Raw genomic sequence first — 17,736 nt, forward strand, 5'->3', positions numbered from 1 at the left:
TACAATGGTTCATTGGATCAGTCTAAAACTTTCCACATAAACTGCTGCCATCTAATGGACATAATCTGGGCTGGGCTGGAATAATACATTATGGTCTTTCTCTTGCATTTCAAAGATGATGGTACAAAACAAATACAAAAAAAAAACGCATGTTTTTTTCTTTGTATTATCTTTCACCAGATCTAAACTCCAAAGTGTTTCCTTTCAAATGGTATCAAGGATATGAATATATTTGCTTCAGGTCCTGAGCTACAGGCGGTTAGATTTGGGTATGTGTAACGGCTGTCGTCAGAAGAAGACCAAGGTGCAGCGGAGTTAGTGTTCAACATATTTAATTATTGCCGTAACACTATTCAAACAAAACAAGGAACGGACAGCCAACACAGTCCTGTCAGGTGAAACACACTAAACAGAAACAATTACCCACAACCCCCAAAGGAAAAGTAGGCTACTTATGTGTGACTCCCAATCAGCCACAACCCTCTACAGCTGTGCCTGATTGGAAGTCACACGGCCAAAATAAACGAAACAATCAAAACACACACTTCTCTTCTGACCCAACTACACCCTCTACTGGTCAGGACGTGACAGTACCCCCCCCCCTCAAAGGTGCATAACCCGAATGCACCTACACTGAAACAAAAAAATAATAATCCCCCCCCCAAAAATTCTTCCCCCCTAAACAATAAGGGAGGGAAGGGAGGGTGGCTGCCGTCAACGACAGCACTGTGCTACACCCCCCTCCCCAACCCACCTAACCTGGAGGTGGATCAGGTGCGGGACGTGGCCTCCGCTGTACCCTTGGCATCGCCCACTTAGGTTGCGCCCCTGGCCGCGCCGGAGGACTGGTGGGCGACCCTGGTTGCGCCCGGCTGGCGGGCGACTCTGGCTGCGCCGGAGGACAGGCGGGCGACTCTGGCTGCGCCGGAGGACAGGCGGGCGACTCTGGCTGTGCCGGAGGACAGGCGGGCGACTCTGACTGCGTCGGAGGACAGGCGGGCGACTCTGGCTGGGCCGGAGGACAGGCGGCCACTCGGGCAGGGCCGGAGGCCAGGCGGGCCACTCTGGCAGGGCCGGAGGACAGGCGGGCCACTCTGGCAGGGCCGGAGGACAGGCGGGCCACTCTGGCAGCTCCGGGCAGATGGGCCACTCTGGCAGCTCCGGGCAGACGGGCCACTCTGGCAGCCCCGGGCAGACGGGCCACTCTGGCAGCTCCGGGCAGACGTGCCACTCTGGCTGATCCGGGCAGACGGGGCACCCTGGCAGATCCGGACAGGCGGGCCACTCCGGCAGCGCCGGCACGGCGGGCCACTCTGGCTGATCCGAACAGGCGGGGCACCCTGGCAGATCCGGACAGGCGGGCCACTCTGGCAGATCCGACTCAGGATTCGCCAGGCTGGGGAGACATGAGGGAGGCCTGGCTCTGGGCGCAGGCCCTGGACTCACCAGGCTGGGGAGACCCGCTGGAGGCCTGGTCTGAGGAGGCGGCACAGGAGAGACCAGGGTGGAGGGATCCACCGGAGGACTGGTCCTTGGAGGAGGCACAGGACAAACCAGGATGGGAAGACCCACTGGAGGACTGGTCCGAGGAGGAGGCACGGGCTTGACCAGGATGAGGAGACCCACTGGAGGACTGGTCCGTGGAGGAGGCACGGGCTTGACCAGGATGGGAAGACGAGGAGGCGGCACAGGAGAGACCAGGGTGGAGGGATCCACCGGAGGACTGGTCCTTGGAGGAGGCACAGGACAAACCAGGATGGGAAGACCCACTGGAGGACTGGTCCGAGGAGGAGGCACGGGCTTGACCAGGATGAGGAGACCCACTGGAGGACTGGTCCGTGGAGGAGGCACGAGCTTGACCAGGATGGGAAGACATGCAGGAGGCCTGGTTCTGGGCGTAGGCACAGGACGTGCAGGGCTGGGAAGACATGCAGGAGGCCTGTTTCTGGGCGCAGGCACAGTCTTCACCAGACAACCAGCACGCACCTCAGGCCGAGTATGGAGAGCTGCTTCAGGTGACATCATTTCCACGACACGCTCCGTAGGGCGAATGCCGTGCCTTATGCACCAAACTAGCAGCTCTCTCATCTCTCTCTCCTTTAATTTCCCCATTAACTCCGTCACAGTCTCTGCCTCGTACCCCTCGCTCACCTCCAATGTCAGCCCGACTGGCTCTGGTTCCGATCTCGGCTCCGCCGACTGTCCCGTGTGCCCCCCCCAAAAAAATTATTGGGGCTGCCTCTCGTCCTCGTTGCGCTCTCTCTCCTCATAGTATCGCCTCTCCGCTCTCGCCGCTTCAATCTCCCACTGCGGGAGGCGATAATCCCCAGCCTGAGTCCATGGTCCTTCTCCGTCCATGATTTGTTCCCATGTCCACAAGTCCATCAAGCTGTACTCCTGTCGCTTCTCCATCCTCCGCTGCTTGGTCCTGGTTTGGTGGGTAATTCTGTAACGGCTGTCGTCGGAAGAAGACCAAGGTGCAGCGGAGTTAGTGTTCAACATATTTAATTATTGCCGTAACACTATTCAAACAAAACAAGGAACGGACAGCCAACACAGTCCTGTCAGGTGAAACACACTAAACAGAAACAATTACCCGCAACCCCCACAGGAAAAGTAGGCTACTTATGTTTGACTCCCAATCAGCCACAACCCTCTACAGCTGTGCCTGATTGGAAGTCACACAGCCAAAATAAACGAAACAATCAAAACACACACTTCTCTTCTGTCATGTCCTGACCCAACTACACCCTCTACTGGTCAGGACGTGACAGTATGTAATTTTAGGCGAAAATTGAAAAAAGGTGCGGATCCTCAAAATATCACAGACAAAATGTTCAGCTGCCCCTTTATGGATGGAAGGTTACCGTGGTAACAGGGCCACACGAGTCCTGTCACGTGAGTCTGTGATTTGGGTTCTGACTAGGGTCAGAACCAAAATAGCGTCTTTTTATTGCATCTAAAAGCTATAAGTTGAAGCAGCAGACGCAAACTATAGTTGAAAAACAATCAAGACTTTAGAGGAAATTAGACCAACTTTTATGCCTATGCCTCCAAAAATGAATCCATCAGCACTTCACTCATTGTGCACAGCTCCCCTGCGTTTCTGCACGAGGTGGGATATAGGATTCGTATTTATTTGTGCTAATGGCAGCTATGAAACAAAACAGCAGAAATAAACTCAGCAAAAAAAGGAACGCCCTCTCACTGTGTAAATATTTGTATGAACATAAGATTCAACAACTGAGACATAAATTGAACAAGTTCCACAGACATGTGACTAACATAAATGGAATAATGTGTCCCTGAACAAAGGGGGGGTCAAAATCAAAAGTAACAGTCAGTATCTGGTGTGGCCACCAGCTGCATTAAGTACTGCAGTGCATCTCCTCCTCATGGACTGCACCAGATTTGCCAGTTCTTGCTGTGAGATGTTACCCCACTCTTCCACCAAGGCACCTGCAAGTTCCCTGACGTTTCTGGGGGGAATGGCCCTAGCCCTCACCCTCAGATCCAACAGGTCCCAGATGTGCTCAATGGGATTGAGATCCGGGCTTTTCGCTGGCCATGGCAGAACACTGACATTCCTGTCTTGCAGGAAATCACGCACAGAACGAGCAGTATGGCTGGTGGTATTGTCAAGCTGGAGGGTCATGTCAGGATGAGCCTGCAGGAAGGGTACCACATAAGGGAGGAGGATGTCTTCCCTGTAACGTACAGTGATGAGATTGCCTGCAATGACAACAAGCTAAGTCCCATGATGCTGTGACACACCGCCCCAGACCATGACAGACCCTCCACCTCCAAATCGATCCCGCTCCAGAGTACAGGCCTCGGTGTAACGCTCATTCCTTCGACAATAAACGCAAATCCGACCATCAGCCCTGGTGACATAAAACCGCGACTCGTCAGTGAAGCGCACTTTTTGCCAGTCCTGTCTGGTCCAGCGAAGGTGGGCTTGTGCCCATAGGCGACGTTGTTGCCGGTGATGTCTGGTGAGGACCTACCTTATAACAGGCCTACAAGCCCTCAGTCCAGCCTCTCTCAGCCTATTGCGGACAGTCTGAGCATTGATGGAGGGATTGTGCGTTCCTTGTGTAACTCTGGCAGTTGTTGTTGCCATCCTGTACCTGTCCCGCAGGAGTGATGTTCGGATGTACCAATCCTGTGTAGGTGTTGTTACACGTGGTCTGCCACTGCGAGGACGATCAGCTGTCCGTCCTGTCTCCCTGTAGCGCTGTCTTAGGCGTCTCACAGTATGGACATTGCAATTTATTGCCCAGGCCACATCTGCAGTCCTCATGCTTCCTTACAGCATGCCTAAGGCATGTTCATGCAGATGAGCAGGGACCCTGGGCATCTTTCTTTTGGTGTTTTTCAGAGTCAGTAGAAAGGCCTCTTTAGTGTCCTAAGTTTTCATAACTGTGACCTTAATTGCCTACCGTGTGTAAGCTGTTAGTGTCTTAACGACCGTTCCACAGGTGCATGTTCATTCATTGTTTAGGGTTCATTGAATACACATGGGAAACAGTGTTTAAACCCTTTACAATGAAGATCTGTGAAGTTATTTGGATTTTAATGAATTATCTTTGAAAGACAGGGTCCTGAAAAAGGGACATTTCTTTTTTTGCTGAGTTTACTTTAAATACAGCTACTCCAGCATTTTTCTGACCATAACTCGCACATATGCTCATACTTGACTTTTGACTTTTTTTATTCACAAATGTAATAGAGCCCCACCGTGGTGGTGTCATAATACCCATAAAACCTAGCGGTCAAACAGGGAAAGCTTGCATAAGACAGTTCACAGAATTGTCAATTTAAAGAAATGTAGCCAATTTATTCATTACTACATTTAGCTAACGTTAGATAGTTCAATTCTTACCTTAGCAGCTAATTAGCATAAAACTAATGTGGGTAAATACAGGCGAATATGTTGAAAAGTGACCTTGTCCTAGAGAGATTTACACGGTTATCAAAATTTCACGCCAGGGTAAGCCTACACGAAACACAGAATTTATTTTAAGTGTTTCTAAAATCCCCTATGGGAAAAATGTATGTTGGAAAAATTATTGGAACAATTTCCATGTTGACTGCAAGGTTTTATGGGTATTATGACTCTTACTGTGGTATTCTATGCTCTCACTGTTGAGCCCTGCAAATTGACCACCCGCCAACATAGCTGGTGAAATAGACATTCTTACCCGCCAATACCTAAATCTACATGCATTTGCCAAACCATGAAAAACAGGCTCAGGCCATTATTCTTCCTCCACCAAACTTTACAGTTGGCACTATGCATTGTGGCAGGTAGTGTAATCCTGTAATCCGCCAAAACCAGACTGCTCCGGAGTCCAATGGCAGCGAGTTTTACACCACTTCCAGCCGACACTTGACATTGCGTATGGTGATTAGGCTTGTGTGTGGCTGCTCGGCCATGGAAACCCATTTCATGAAGCTACTGCCGAACAGTTATTGTGCTGACATTACTTCTAGAGGCAGATTGGAACTCGGTAGTGAGTGTTGCTACGCGTTTCAGTCCTTTTCTGTGAGCATGTGTGGCCTACCACTTCCCGACTGAACTGTTGTTGCTCCTAGACATTTCCACTTCACAATAACAGCACTTACAGTTGACCAGGGCAGCTCTACCATGTTGAAAGTCACTGAGCTATTAAGTACGGCCATTCTACTGTCAATGTTTGTCTATGGAGATTGCATGGCTGTGTGCTTGATTTTATACACCTGTCAGCAATGGGTGTGGCTGAAATAGCCAAATTCACTAATATTAAGGGGAGTCCACATACTTTTGTATATATATAGTGTATAATAAGAGCGTCTGCTAAATGACGTAAATGTAATATTTGACTAAAACATAATAATTTCAAACCTTGATTACATTTAGGGACATTGCCCTTCGTAGAGCGCCATCTTTCGGATGGGAAGTTAAAACGGGTGTCCTGACTCTTTGTTATCATTCAAAATACTATGGCGCTTATTGTAAGAGTACTGGTGTTCATCCCGGTGTCATTGCTAAATTCCCATCCTGGCCACATTCCATCATGGCCACCTAATCATCCCCCTCATTCCTAATTGGCATACATCACTCCTCACCTCTCCACCTGATAGCTGATGTGTGGTGAGCATTCTGGCACAAAAATGGTCGCCATGCATCATTGAGGTGGGTGCTACACATTGTTGGTGGATGTGGTGAGTTTCCACCTACTATGTAACGCGCTTTGAGTACCTCAGTTGGTATAAAAGTGCTATATAAATCCAATCAATTATTATTGATTATTATTATTTGTGTACAATCATGTCTCTCTATTATGCGTGGGAATATTTGGGAACAGATTTACTAAATGAAAATCACTTGGAGCTGATTTCCTGGTATTTTTACAGTCTTTTATGTCCAACATTTTTTTTTTATGAAAAAAATATAAACAGAATAATTACAAAACAAATAAAAAATGTCTGTCTGTCTGTCTGTCTGTCTGTCTGTCTGTCTGTCTGCCTGCCTGCCTGCCTGCCTATTATTTTGCTCAGAAAACTTGTGGGGCCAAATAAAACCAGTTGGGGAACCTTGGACTATGGTCTCATGAGTCTTCTCAATTCCGCCTGTGGATAGGTCAGGTACCACCAGAGGTCCTAGTTCCCCTAGTTGGGAACCACTGGACTAGGCTGTTATGCGTTACCCGATTTACTTTCATTTTCATATTTGCAACTACCTAAAAAATGGTGAGTAGCCTTTTTACTTCGTCTGTTGAGAAGAAATTAAGATACACGACAAACATCAACATTTGAACACACATGATATTTTATTCATCTATGGATTTTGCCAAAACATATAAAGATAAATTCGAGCGTTGTGACGGGAACGCTCGCGCGCACAGACACACCTATGCAAATATTTGGCCTAGTCTACTATCTTTGTCCTATACTCTCAAAAACGTAGTTTTTTCGGAAAGTAAATTTGTATTAACCTTCTAATGACTTTTCATAATAGCAGTAGCAGTTATTGTAGTTTTAGTCTATTAAATGTTTATGACGTTATCTTTCCCATGATAGGAGACCGGACTACGAGAGAGGTGAGCCTCAATATAGTTACCATTAACTCTTCTTTTGATATTTCAATAAATTAATTGATTACACACTTATTTATTGAGAAAATTCATATTGTGTCATTAAATATTTTAGGGCAGAATTGTTTTTGCAGACTGAAGACAGTTTTAGGATTAATGCCCTCAATATCATCTGTGAAATGGACAAACTACACGGACCTAGGGAATATGTGGATGAGGTATGTATGTATGTACCCCTTTGAAGACCAAGGTAAAACTAGTTTCAGGTTGGATATTCGATGGATATTCACCTGTAGTTTTCCTTACGTCCACCAACAGCTGTTAGGGATCGTCAACATAATGAGAAATCACATTTTTCACATTTCAATAGCTCTTTAACCATTACTCCTAAAACTTTCAGAACTGGTTCTAACTAACCCGATGACATAGACACACATTGTGTACAGTTTTTTTTGTAGATTTACATGTCACACTATTTTAAATTCATTATTTACATTTTTGAATTTCAATAGCTCTTTGGTCATGTGACTTACTGACTTAAAACAAGGTTCAGAATGTACACTCAGTGGCCCTACGCGTTGCCCACCCTTTAGTTTGTCCATTTTCATCTCACACGTTTTTACATGAATTTTTCTAACTTTCAAATGTCAATAGCTCCTTGGTCATGTAACCTACTGAAGTAGGTCACATGACCAAAGAGCTATTGAAATTCTAATGTAAAAAAAGTTTTACCTTGTTTATGCTCCCTAACTAATTCAACTAGGAATACAAAATGCTGCTCACATTGCCACATGTTTATTAGCTTTGGAAAGCAAATTAATGTCCAAATCGTGAAAATAAGACCTGTGCAGTGTTGTGCGCAATTTGTCCAACATCATGACACTCATTTGGAGTCTGTGGCTCAAGTGGTTTGAAAGCTATTGAGGTTTGAAAGCACGAAAATCCGTCCAATATCCAACTTCAAACTGTCTTTACCTCGGTCCTTTGAAGGTGTCATTGTCCAAAGTTGAATAGTTTCTCTTCTTGTCCTGTATAAAAAGCACCTTAAGAAAGCCCCTTTTCTGGCAGTTTAATTGTGCCATCAAACCCATTGGTCTTCCAGAGGAGCTAATATGGATGACTAGATAGATAAAAGTATCCAGAAATTAGGGTTACACTTTTAAAGAGAAAATCATTTTATTTGTGCTTCTCATATCAAACCTGTGTCTATAAGATGCTCCACAGCATCTTCTTCTTAGGCTGGATTCATTCCCCCAAATACACCCCCGAGATGATCCTTGGTGACCATTTGTCTGAGATGATGAAGATATTCCCACGACCGTTTGAGAGTTACACAAGTAAACTGCCAAAACGGACTCCGTTCGCCTGTGTGCTGGATATGGTGAGTGTTGTGTTGCTGATGCTGATGCTCTTGACTAACTCACTGGGTGTAACCGGTGTGAAATGGCTAGCTAGTTAGTGGTGACATCAATAGCTCTGAGACCTTGAAGTAGTTGTTTCCCTTGCTCTGCGAGGGCTGCGGCTTTTTTGTGGAGTGATAGGTAACGATGCTTCGAGGGTGACTGTTGTTGATGTGTGCAGAGGGTCCCTGGTTCCAGCCCAGGTAGGGGCGAGGAGAGGGACTGAAGCAATACTGTTACATGGGCAGAGACATCAGTTCAACGTCTAGTTTTGATTTATATTTTGTTGAGTTGTCAACCAACCATGAATTCAATGTGAAATCAAGAACACATGTCCAGTGGCGTGTATTCATGGAGCCAAGGGAAGCCCGGCTTCCCCCAAAAATGTAACAGTTGGTAGAGCATGGCGCTTGCAATGCCAGGGTTGTGGGTTCAATTCCCACAGGAGACCTGTACAGCTGGTCCCAGCGCCCCTCTGTCTCTCTACGTGTAGGCCATGTATCTGATACTGTCTGGTCCAAACAAGTATGACATTGTTGCCGCCCGTCGCATTGAATGCAAGGGAAGCCAGCGAGCATTTGGCCCCCTTTGACAAAAAAAGTATAACAAATTTGCCAATCAGCGTTGAGCCAAACTGAGTGAGCTCAACTGTGAATGGTCCTGGCGGGGGAAAAAAGTGTAAAGGGAAGCCAGGTTGGATTTGGTGTCTCTCCTATCAAGTTGCTTTGAGAGCATGCGTCATTAACCGAAACAACTTCAATTGTTGCATCTCTTTGTGTTGTTGTCCTTCCTAGCTAGCTAAAATTGTCCCTTTCCTAAATTAGCCATGGATGGAGATAGGGATTTGGACTTGTGGTTTTACTTAATTCACCCTGCTGGCCAATGATTATGTTGGCGATTCTGATCCATCCATTAATTTATACATTGTTGTGCTCCTCGCCTGAGAGGATGGAAGTTCAATATGTACAGTAGCTAGATGTAGAAGGCTAATGTTAACTAGCTAATGTTGCCCATGAATGGAAGTTAGGCTAGCGAGCAAGCATTTTAGCCAGGTAGCCTAGGACAACAAAAAATAAAAGCGTGTACTGTATGAATGAAAGAGAGGAGGATGGCATTGGCGTTTCTCTACAAGTAGGGTGATTTCTACTTGTGCGCACACGCACACACACGCGTAAAACAGAAATCAGAACCATGGACAGCCACGTCATATTTAGCTTATGTTGATTGGTCTCAATTGTTTTTGGTATCTTTTTGTTGATGTTGAAATGGTGCTGGAATAGTGGAGGCAGCTCCTGTTTTCTTTGCGACTTGCGGTAACTCTCTGTATCAATAGTTGTTTAGTGGTCCGAAAATGTCGGAAACATTAACTTGCTTAACCATGCTGTAGGTCATGTAACTCTCATGCAATATGCGTAGTGGACTTCACCGGACAAAGGTTGCTATCTGTTTTTGTGATAAAACAAAGGTGTGGTTGAATTTATTCTGCCACTGTCTTCTTATTGTCTTGGCCTTTAGGCCTATATATCACGGTCACAAGTCATATGAATTAAAAGCAAACAAAGCAATTATCACAACACATACAGTGTAGGTGGTAATATGGCTTTTCTTGGGGGGGGCTTGGCATCCCCAGTGATTTTGCCCGCAGCACCGCTACTGCAAATGTCTCCATGTCATTGGATTTAAGTTAAGAGTTGGGTGAAAAAATATTAAATGCACTTACATTGATGACGTTTTGCAAATCGAATCAGTTTTCCACGTTGATTCGACATCATCACATTGATTTTTGGGTTGAAATGAAGTGGAAACAACGTCGATTCAACCAGTTTCTGCCCAGTGGGAACTGCATATTATGAAGTGATAAGTGCTGAATGCTTTTGTATTATTATTCAGTATTAAACGGAAAAGGGACAAACATTGGTGGTCATTTTTCACCATGTTAATTGAATTTTAACTAAACTATGGATGCCCTCAAGGGACATCCTGATTTTACTATGCCTGCGGTTTTAATTTGTTTAAAAAAGACTGTTAAGTCCGTAGTCTTTTTATTAAACATAAACACAGGACAGCGGGATTCTTATTGCAAGGGAGACATTTATCTCAGCGAGGACCAGAGCAACACAACATAAAAACGTTCAACAGCCATAAGCATTCTGTGGGCAACAGCGCCTTCTTATGGGCAGGATGTATACAAACATTATACATTCAATACATAACAAAGACCAAAATGCAGCCAGTACTGTATATTGTGGAGAAACGTTAGTGAACTCTGTATATTGTGGAGAAACGTTAGTGAAATATTCACAAAATGTGTGACCATTCACAAAATGTGTGACCTGCTGTAACCTAATATATTGATCTGCTCCTATCTGTGTATTTTTTTCTAAATAATTTCATGAATAGTTCGCAAAAGTTTCTGCAATATACAGGCTGCCATTTTTTGTCTATTTGGATTCTATCTGCCGTTTAAGGGCCTTTTTCTCAATGACCTTATTTTGTTTTACGTCTGTTGTCATCAACTCCCAGGTGGTCTCCTTGTTTGGACCAGACAATAAGTTGGAAATATGGCAGAAACTGCGGGATATCGCCAATGTCATGTCAGGGAAACACCGGTTCACCTCCTCAACCATCTGCATCTCGGAAAGTGGAGGGAGGTACTATGGAGCGTCCATGTCCTGCACGGGGAAGAAAGAGGGACAGATTATGATCGCTGTGTCCTGTCTGTGTACCTGGCACTACGGTGTATCCAATGCCGTGATGACATACAAGCCAGATAAGAACAAGAGAAAGAACTTTGATGGCACCATGAAACTACAAGAGTATGTCAAGTGCCAGGCTTCCAATGTGAAGAGTGGGGAGAAGATGCCTCCTTGCAGGTCCTGTGGTAATCTTTTTGGTCTGGAGAAACCAAGCAATCAGATGTGGCCCTATGGGAACTGCGCAGAGGCAGAGAGCTTGAGCAAACTGCTCTATGGAGAGGAAGAGATTGTTAAGAAAGTAGTACCACCAGTTGATTGCAAAATGCGAGAGCAAGTGGTGAAGGAGGTAAAGGCTCACCTGGAAGAGAAGCTCCAAGAGTCAGAATTTCAATGGGATTCTTCCTATTACATTCCACAGTAGATTGTCAGAGATGACTGGTAAACGCATGTGCGCACACGCACACACACACTAACTTTACAGATGTACAGATGCACATTCCTACTGTGACACACTGAGATCCAAAACATGAAACATATAATCATATCTTGGTGCAGGGCTAGCAACGTGTGATTTGTGTCTGACAGCTAGCGTTGAAACATTTCCAAAGCAGTGAACCACTCTGTGCATGTAGTATACAGTATAACTGCTAGGCTATAGCTATCAGCTCTTATTAATGACATCTGTGAAGTAGATGGTTATTTTAGTGGGGGACTTTGAGAACTTACACTCAACAAAATAAAAGTTAGATAATCAGGCCCCCATTGATCTTGTTATAATGTTTTAGCATAAGAATACAGCTTTAGCCTTGTGAAAATGCAGGTAATTGCAGGAAATGTGCTTAAAAATTACAAAAATTGCTCTCAGTTCCATGGCAAAATGTATAGAATTGCAGGAAATGTTGCATTAAAACGGTCACATTTTATTTCAGCTCCAGGGCAAAATGTGTAGAATGGCAGGAAATTAGCTTTAAAACAAAATGTTCTCTACACCAACCCATATGGTGGGTTGAGACTCAAAAGACACCTCCATTTGTGGGTCACAAAGCAAAACGGTTTGGAAATCCCTGGTTGGAAACCTCAATGGAGATACTGTATTATTCATCAGTCTGCTGTATATAATTAAATACTCTAGACAAAGCATTTTACATTAAACTTATATTATTTTAAATTAATTTTCAACTTTACTTCTACTGTAGGCATTGATGCACATCTTACTCATCTGTAACAAATGACTAATACTGTAACCGTTGGTGTGAATTAATGTCTGGGTTGACTAATATGTGAGGAATGAATATAATAAAGGAGACTATGATAAAGGAGACTGTGTGTGTGTGCTTGTTTGATCACCCAGTGTACTTGAGTTTCAGTGACTGTTTAGTTTGCAAACGGAAGGGTTGAGAGGATTGAAATAGCAAACACGAAAGTGCTAAATAGGGAAGTGCAATCAATGTATTTAACAGCAAACTTTAACCAGGAACCAAAACGCTTGTCTGATTCCAGTCAGTCCCGTCATATGGCCATTACACCAGTAGGGGCCGGTGTCACCCCAGGCAATATCCCTATTGAAATTAAGACAGGTTTGAGTTTTTGTTAAATAATTAGTTCTTATACAACTTGTCTTGACTTTCCTGGTAAAGGTTAGATATTTTATTACAACTGGAAACTAGATTTTTGTTCAGTGTTTTGTTTGTCTTTCTGCATTTCTGTATTTTGTATTACTGCTTGCCTGTGTTATCCTTAACGCATTGCATGGACACCTTACCTTTTTCACAAGAGGATGCTTTGAAAGCTACAGTATTTGAATGCAGTTTTAAATCAAATTGATGACTTGCACAGCTGCACATTACTAGTGGATTCCTAACATGCAATAGGGCAGATCAGGCACTGTTCAAAAGTATGGGGAATAGGGTGGCATTTTGGATGGATGGGCCGTGGTTAAAAGTAGTGCGTTATGTTAGGGGGCCATTTTGGCTCTGGTCAAAAGTAGTGAGTTATATTAGGGAGGTATTTTGGCTCTGGTCAAAAGTAGTTCACTATAAGCCTTAAACGACTGGACTCTAGGCACTATTATCATGGTCCAGATCCCTCTAGCACAGTCACTGTAACCTGCCTCGATAGTAAATTGTGTATTTCAGACACTTGAACAGGTCCCAGCACTGAAACCCCCACACACAGACAAACACACAGAAATACAAATCAACAACAGTTACTAACAGTTACTAATCACTGTGTGATATTAGGTTGCTTTTTGTGTAAATATTTTCTGTCTGGATTTTAATGATTTAAAAGTCATACTACACTCCAGGTTGGTTAGCTAGAGCACAGAAGAACTTCCTACAAAACAACTGTTGAACATTTGAAAAAGACAACATGGATGACATTTGACATGGAGCTGGCAACACTAAGGTTGCAGGTTCAATTCCCACATTGGCTACATTTACTGAGTAAACAGTATGTGGTAAGTGTAAGTGGCTTTTAGGATAGAGGCCCCTGCTGAAGTGGCTGAAGCACAGAGAGCAGTGTGAGACAGATTAAACCAGTCTTGGTGTGTGTGCGTGTGTATGGGTGTGTGTGTTAGCATCAGAGTCACTCTGTCATCCCATGGGATAAACGGTGCTCCTGAACCGCCCAGATTACTCCACCTCTCTCTGACAGGCTATAAATAGTGACACACCTCAACACACAGCCAGACACAGAGAGAATGGATACATAGCACCTTCTCAGTGATCACACCCGCACTAGAGCCACCAGATTATTACAGGATGCTATATTGATTACCAGATCATCCATCATAGCAATGTCACCTTTTATTCTAATTTCCAATGAACAGAGAATATGTCAGTCCCTTATTTGTATAAAAATACCTGAACAGGAGATACAATGTGATTGATTCAGATGTCTTCCTGACATTCAGCTCTCAGACAGAAAGGAACAGGAGTGGACAGATACCTCTGTTAAAAGACATGTTCCGGGGTTCAAACAAACCGCAATGCACTGCTGACATCGCACTGCACTTTACTTTTAAAGGTCATTTCAATGACGTTTGCGGATGTTGCATTTGGGGTAAATGCAGCGGATGTCGGCTAAAACATGAATTAAGTCAAGTGCAGTGCGATGTCGGCTGTTTTGTTTGAATCCCTGCCCATGGGTTTGAGTGGTGCAGATGGGTTTTGTTCGCTAGTGAGAAAACATTTCAAAAACATGTTATAACAAAGTGTAACCAGGAGATACTACCTGAACATATCCAATTGGAACACAAAATATTAGCGTTTTATGTTGAAACACGTTCTGCTAGTGGTTGCCACACTGGCACCACACTGGCAGAAATGCTGGGACAACCCTGAAATGTTTTCATTTTTTATTTGATAAATCCTATGAGAGAGACATACCTAGCTGGTTCTGTTTCAGTGTCTAATCCCTAGCCCTTGACAATTTCTTATGCCCTTTTCTGTCGCAGACATAGATCAGAAAAACTGGATAGGTACGTGTAAGCAATATGTTCTCACCATTGAGTGTAAAGAAGGCTGAATGGCCGGGATTCAATCAAAGGCCTGCACTTTACTTTTAAAGGTAATTCACCTTGTGCCAACATCCACAGCATTTACCGTGAATGCGATCTCTGTGAACGTTGGGAAATTGCCTTTAAAGGTGCATTGCTGACTTTGACAACATCTAAAGTCCTTAGATAGTTTCAACATTCTCTGAGCCAGTCAGCTTATACATACTAGAATTCAATGCATGCCAAACGTTTGATAGCTTAATTTAATACTGTATATGTTCTGGTATATTATTATTTGTATATATAAAAGGTAATTTTGTGATGAAAATAAGAAAAATATACAATTGAGTCAATATACACAATAAATCAAATAATGAAAAAAGGACCAAATAAATCTTAATCTTCATTTGAGAGTGATGAGCAAATGCATAAAGCCCAATACATAGGTAGTGTCCCAAATGGCACCCTATTCCCTTTATTGTGCACTATATAGGAAATAGCATGCCATTTGGAAAGCACCCATAGTGCCCTGTTACCTAGATACAGTGTTAGATCTACATCTTGTCCATAGTTTCACATTCTGTCTAATAGATATTCAATACTGTCTTTATATTATACACATATGATTGGCCTTCTGTGAAGGATTGCATTATAACACAGTGATTAAGATTCAGAAAGCAAGAGAGCGAGAGACCTACTGTATACAGCGCCTTCAGAAAGTATTCACACCCCTTGATTATTTCCACATATTGTTGTGTTACCGCCTGAATTCAAAATTGATTAAATATATCATTTTTCTCACCCATCTACACACAATGAATTACAACTAATTACAAAGTGAAAACATGTTTTTAGAATTTGTTAATAATTTAAAATGAAATACAGAATTATCTGATTTACATAAAATATTGACTCAAGGGTGTGAATACTTGTAGAAGCACCATTGGCAGAGATTACAGCTTTGAGTGGTCTTGAGTATGTCTGCATCAGCTTTGCAGATCTGGATTTGGGGATTTTCTCCCATTCTTCCTTGATGATTTTTTGCTAGGCCAACATCTCTGCTGTCTCACGCTAGGGCAACTGAGGAGGACAGGACTGGACGTTCTTGGCCGGGATGGGACTGGACAGGATAAGACAGAACGGGACAGGACGGGTCCCAATACTCACAGAAACCTTCTTACTGGACCCTTGTTTCCAGGGTTTGGAACATCTATCTGAAATGTATTATGTGAATTATAATGGCATGATTTCATACACACACACAGCTCACAATGCCCACTTTAAGGTGAGGAGACTGTGGCTGCTGCACTGCCCACCAATCCTTCATTTCAAGTCATTATTTTAATCAAGATAAATACAATACATGTTGGGGGGTGGTTTAAAATGGTTTCCTGTGTTCTGAGAATTAATGCCCTCTCACACCTATTGGTCTGACCTGTGTTAAAAGTACTATTTGAAATCTTTCAAATGCTTTGGGTGTTTTCTCTAGCCAGATGGGCAGGGTTTGCAGTTTTGAGACAGTTCTATTGGTCTATTAAGCAAGGCAAGCCCAATCAAGCACATATAGTATATCTGAAATGATTTCAAATAGTATTTAAACACAGCATCATGCTGACTGTGCAGTGAGAAGCGTACAACTGACTTGGAGAACACTGATTGACATTAATAAAATACAGTCTGGCTGTGATGAGGTTCTGTTCCAACACCCACATACAGTACTTGCACACTACTAAGAGTGTAACAAGGTCTTGGACATACGTTCTAAGTGCAATATTAGTGTGGACATTGGAACATAGCCTGAAAGGCTCCAGTTTTAACTATTGACAGTCTCAAGTGACAATGCAGGGGGCAGGTTTTCCGGGGACCTATGTGAGACTTCTCCTCCTCTTCCCTCTGGCCCGTTATCAACACTCTGAACTTTCCGTCTGATTCCAGGGAATTGTAATGGTTTTCTAAATGTTCTGATGGGATCAGATGGAGCCGAACGGAGTAGGAATGAAAAGGTTGGAGAGGATTTCTGGAGCGGAGCCGCCTAGGGGTCACCTTTCCCAATAGCATGGCAACGGCACGCTCAGCCATGCCTCTCAGTCCTGTCCAACGCAACGCTAATCCAATCAGTAGGCTGGGATTTTTCACGCAGAAAAGAGGAGTAGGAGTAGAAAGAGGAGAAGAAAAAAAGAAAGAAGAGGAGGTTGAGAAGGAGCATTCAGCTTCATCCAGCTAGGAAGAGAACTGTCGGCTGTCTGTTCAGAAGTGCAAATAGTTCTACAACAGTAATACAATGTCATCAGCTCTGACAGGGAAGTCCCCAACTCAAACATTCATCTGCCCTTTCAAACAAACAGCCAAGACGTTTGTTTGAAAGGAGTTTTCTTTTTGGAGTTTTCTTTTTCTCCTCCTAGGGCCCTGTATAAAGTCTGGGTGAGTTAGTTAGATGGTTGGTTCAGTAAGTATAGCAGAGGAAGAGTAGGATGCCTCCCAGGCAACATCAGCTCCCCAGGTAGCATGAAGCGTCAGGTGATCAGCTTATAAAGACTGTACTGCACATATTGATTTGAGATATCGTCGATTGTTGTGATCGATTCGATCCATGTCGATCCCTGATGATCATTAAGGAAGTGAGGGGAGCCCAGCCCCCTGTCTGTCTGTCTGTCTATCTGAGGTGGATGAAGGAGAAGGAAACGGGCTTGGTTGGATCCATAAATATCCATAGAACACTATAGTTCACCACGTCTGTTTGTCTGTCCGTCCTTGTGTGTGGCAAGTTTTGAATACCCCACCCCTTTCTCCTAAGTGTGGACCTGCTCATTTTTAAAAGCTTTGGATTGGTGTAACTAAGCATATGCCATCAGCTTCCTTCCTTCCTTCCTTTTAAATCCATGATGAACGAGTGAACGAGGGGTAGAGAATTTAACTGCAGACAGAGGGTGGTGTAGTGAGACCAGGGGGCAGAGATCATGGTTCAGGGGTCAGAGGTCAGGGTGAAGGGTCACAAGGCCACAGCAGTGCAGGGGTGTTTGAGTTTGCAGGGCAGCACCCCTCTGTTGAGCTGGTAGAACTCC

At 44.0% G+C, this 17,736-nt stretch overlaps 2 protein-coding genes across 3 annotated transcripts in view; one reads left to right on the forward strand and one right to left on the reverse strand.

Annotated features, from left to right (window-relative positions):
* The first annotated feature begins 6,615 nt into the window (after window positions 1-6,615).
* LOC115175627 (uncharacterized) lies at window positions 6,616-12,496 on the forward strand. Of its 2 annotated transcripts, none has more exons than XM_029735019.1 (5): window positions 6,616-6,735; window positions 7,066-7,085; window positions 7,214-7,297; window positions 8,293-8,460; window positions 11,003-12,496. In XM_029735019.1, exons 1-5 carry the CDS (start codon window positions 6,684-6,686, stop codon window positions 11,594-11,596), a joined length of 918 nt encoding a protein of 305 aa, XP_029590879.1. In that variant the 5' UTR covers window positions 6,616-6,683; the 3' UTR covers window positions 11,597-12,496. The 2 variants fall into 2 exon arrangements, with proteins under 2 accessions (XP_029590879.1, XP_029590880.1); XM_029735020.1 differs by having other exon boundaries at window positions 6,620-6,735; window positions 7,195-7,297.
* Window positions 12,497-15,996: 3,500 nt separating this feature from the next.
* Window positions 15,997-17,736, reverse strand: part of LOC115175628 (growth factor receptor-bound protein 10) — a 17,075-nt gene continuing 15,335 nt past the window's right edge. Inside the window, exon 13 of the mRNA XM_029735022.1 lies at window positions 15,997-17,736. This exon is cut by the window's right edge and continues 74 nt beyond it. Coding sequence (XP_029590882.1) covers window positions 17,664-17,736 — 73 coding nt within the window. The 3' untranslated portion in view covers window positions 15,997-17,663.

Source organism: Salmo trutta, chromosome 36 (genome assembly GCF_901001165.1).
Source record: "Salmo trutta chromosome 36, fSalTru1.1, whole genome shotgun sequence".
Taxonomy (NCBI): Eukaryota; Metazoa; Chordata; class Actinopteri; order Salmoniformes; family Salmonidae; genus Salmo; species Salmo trutta.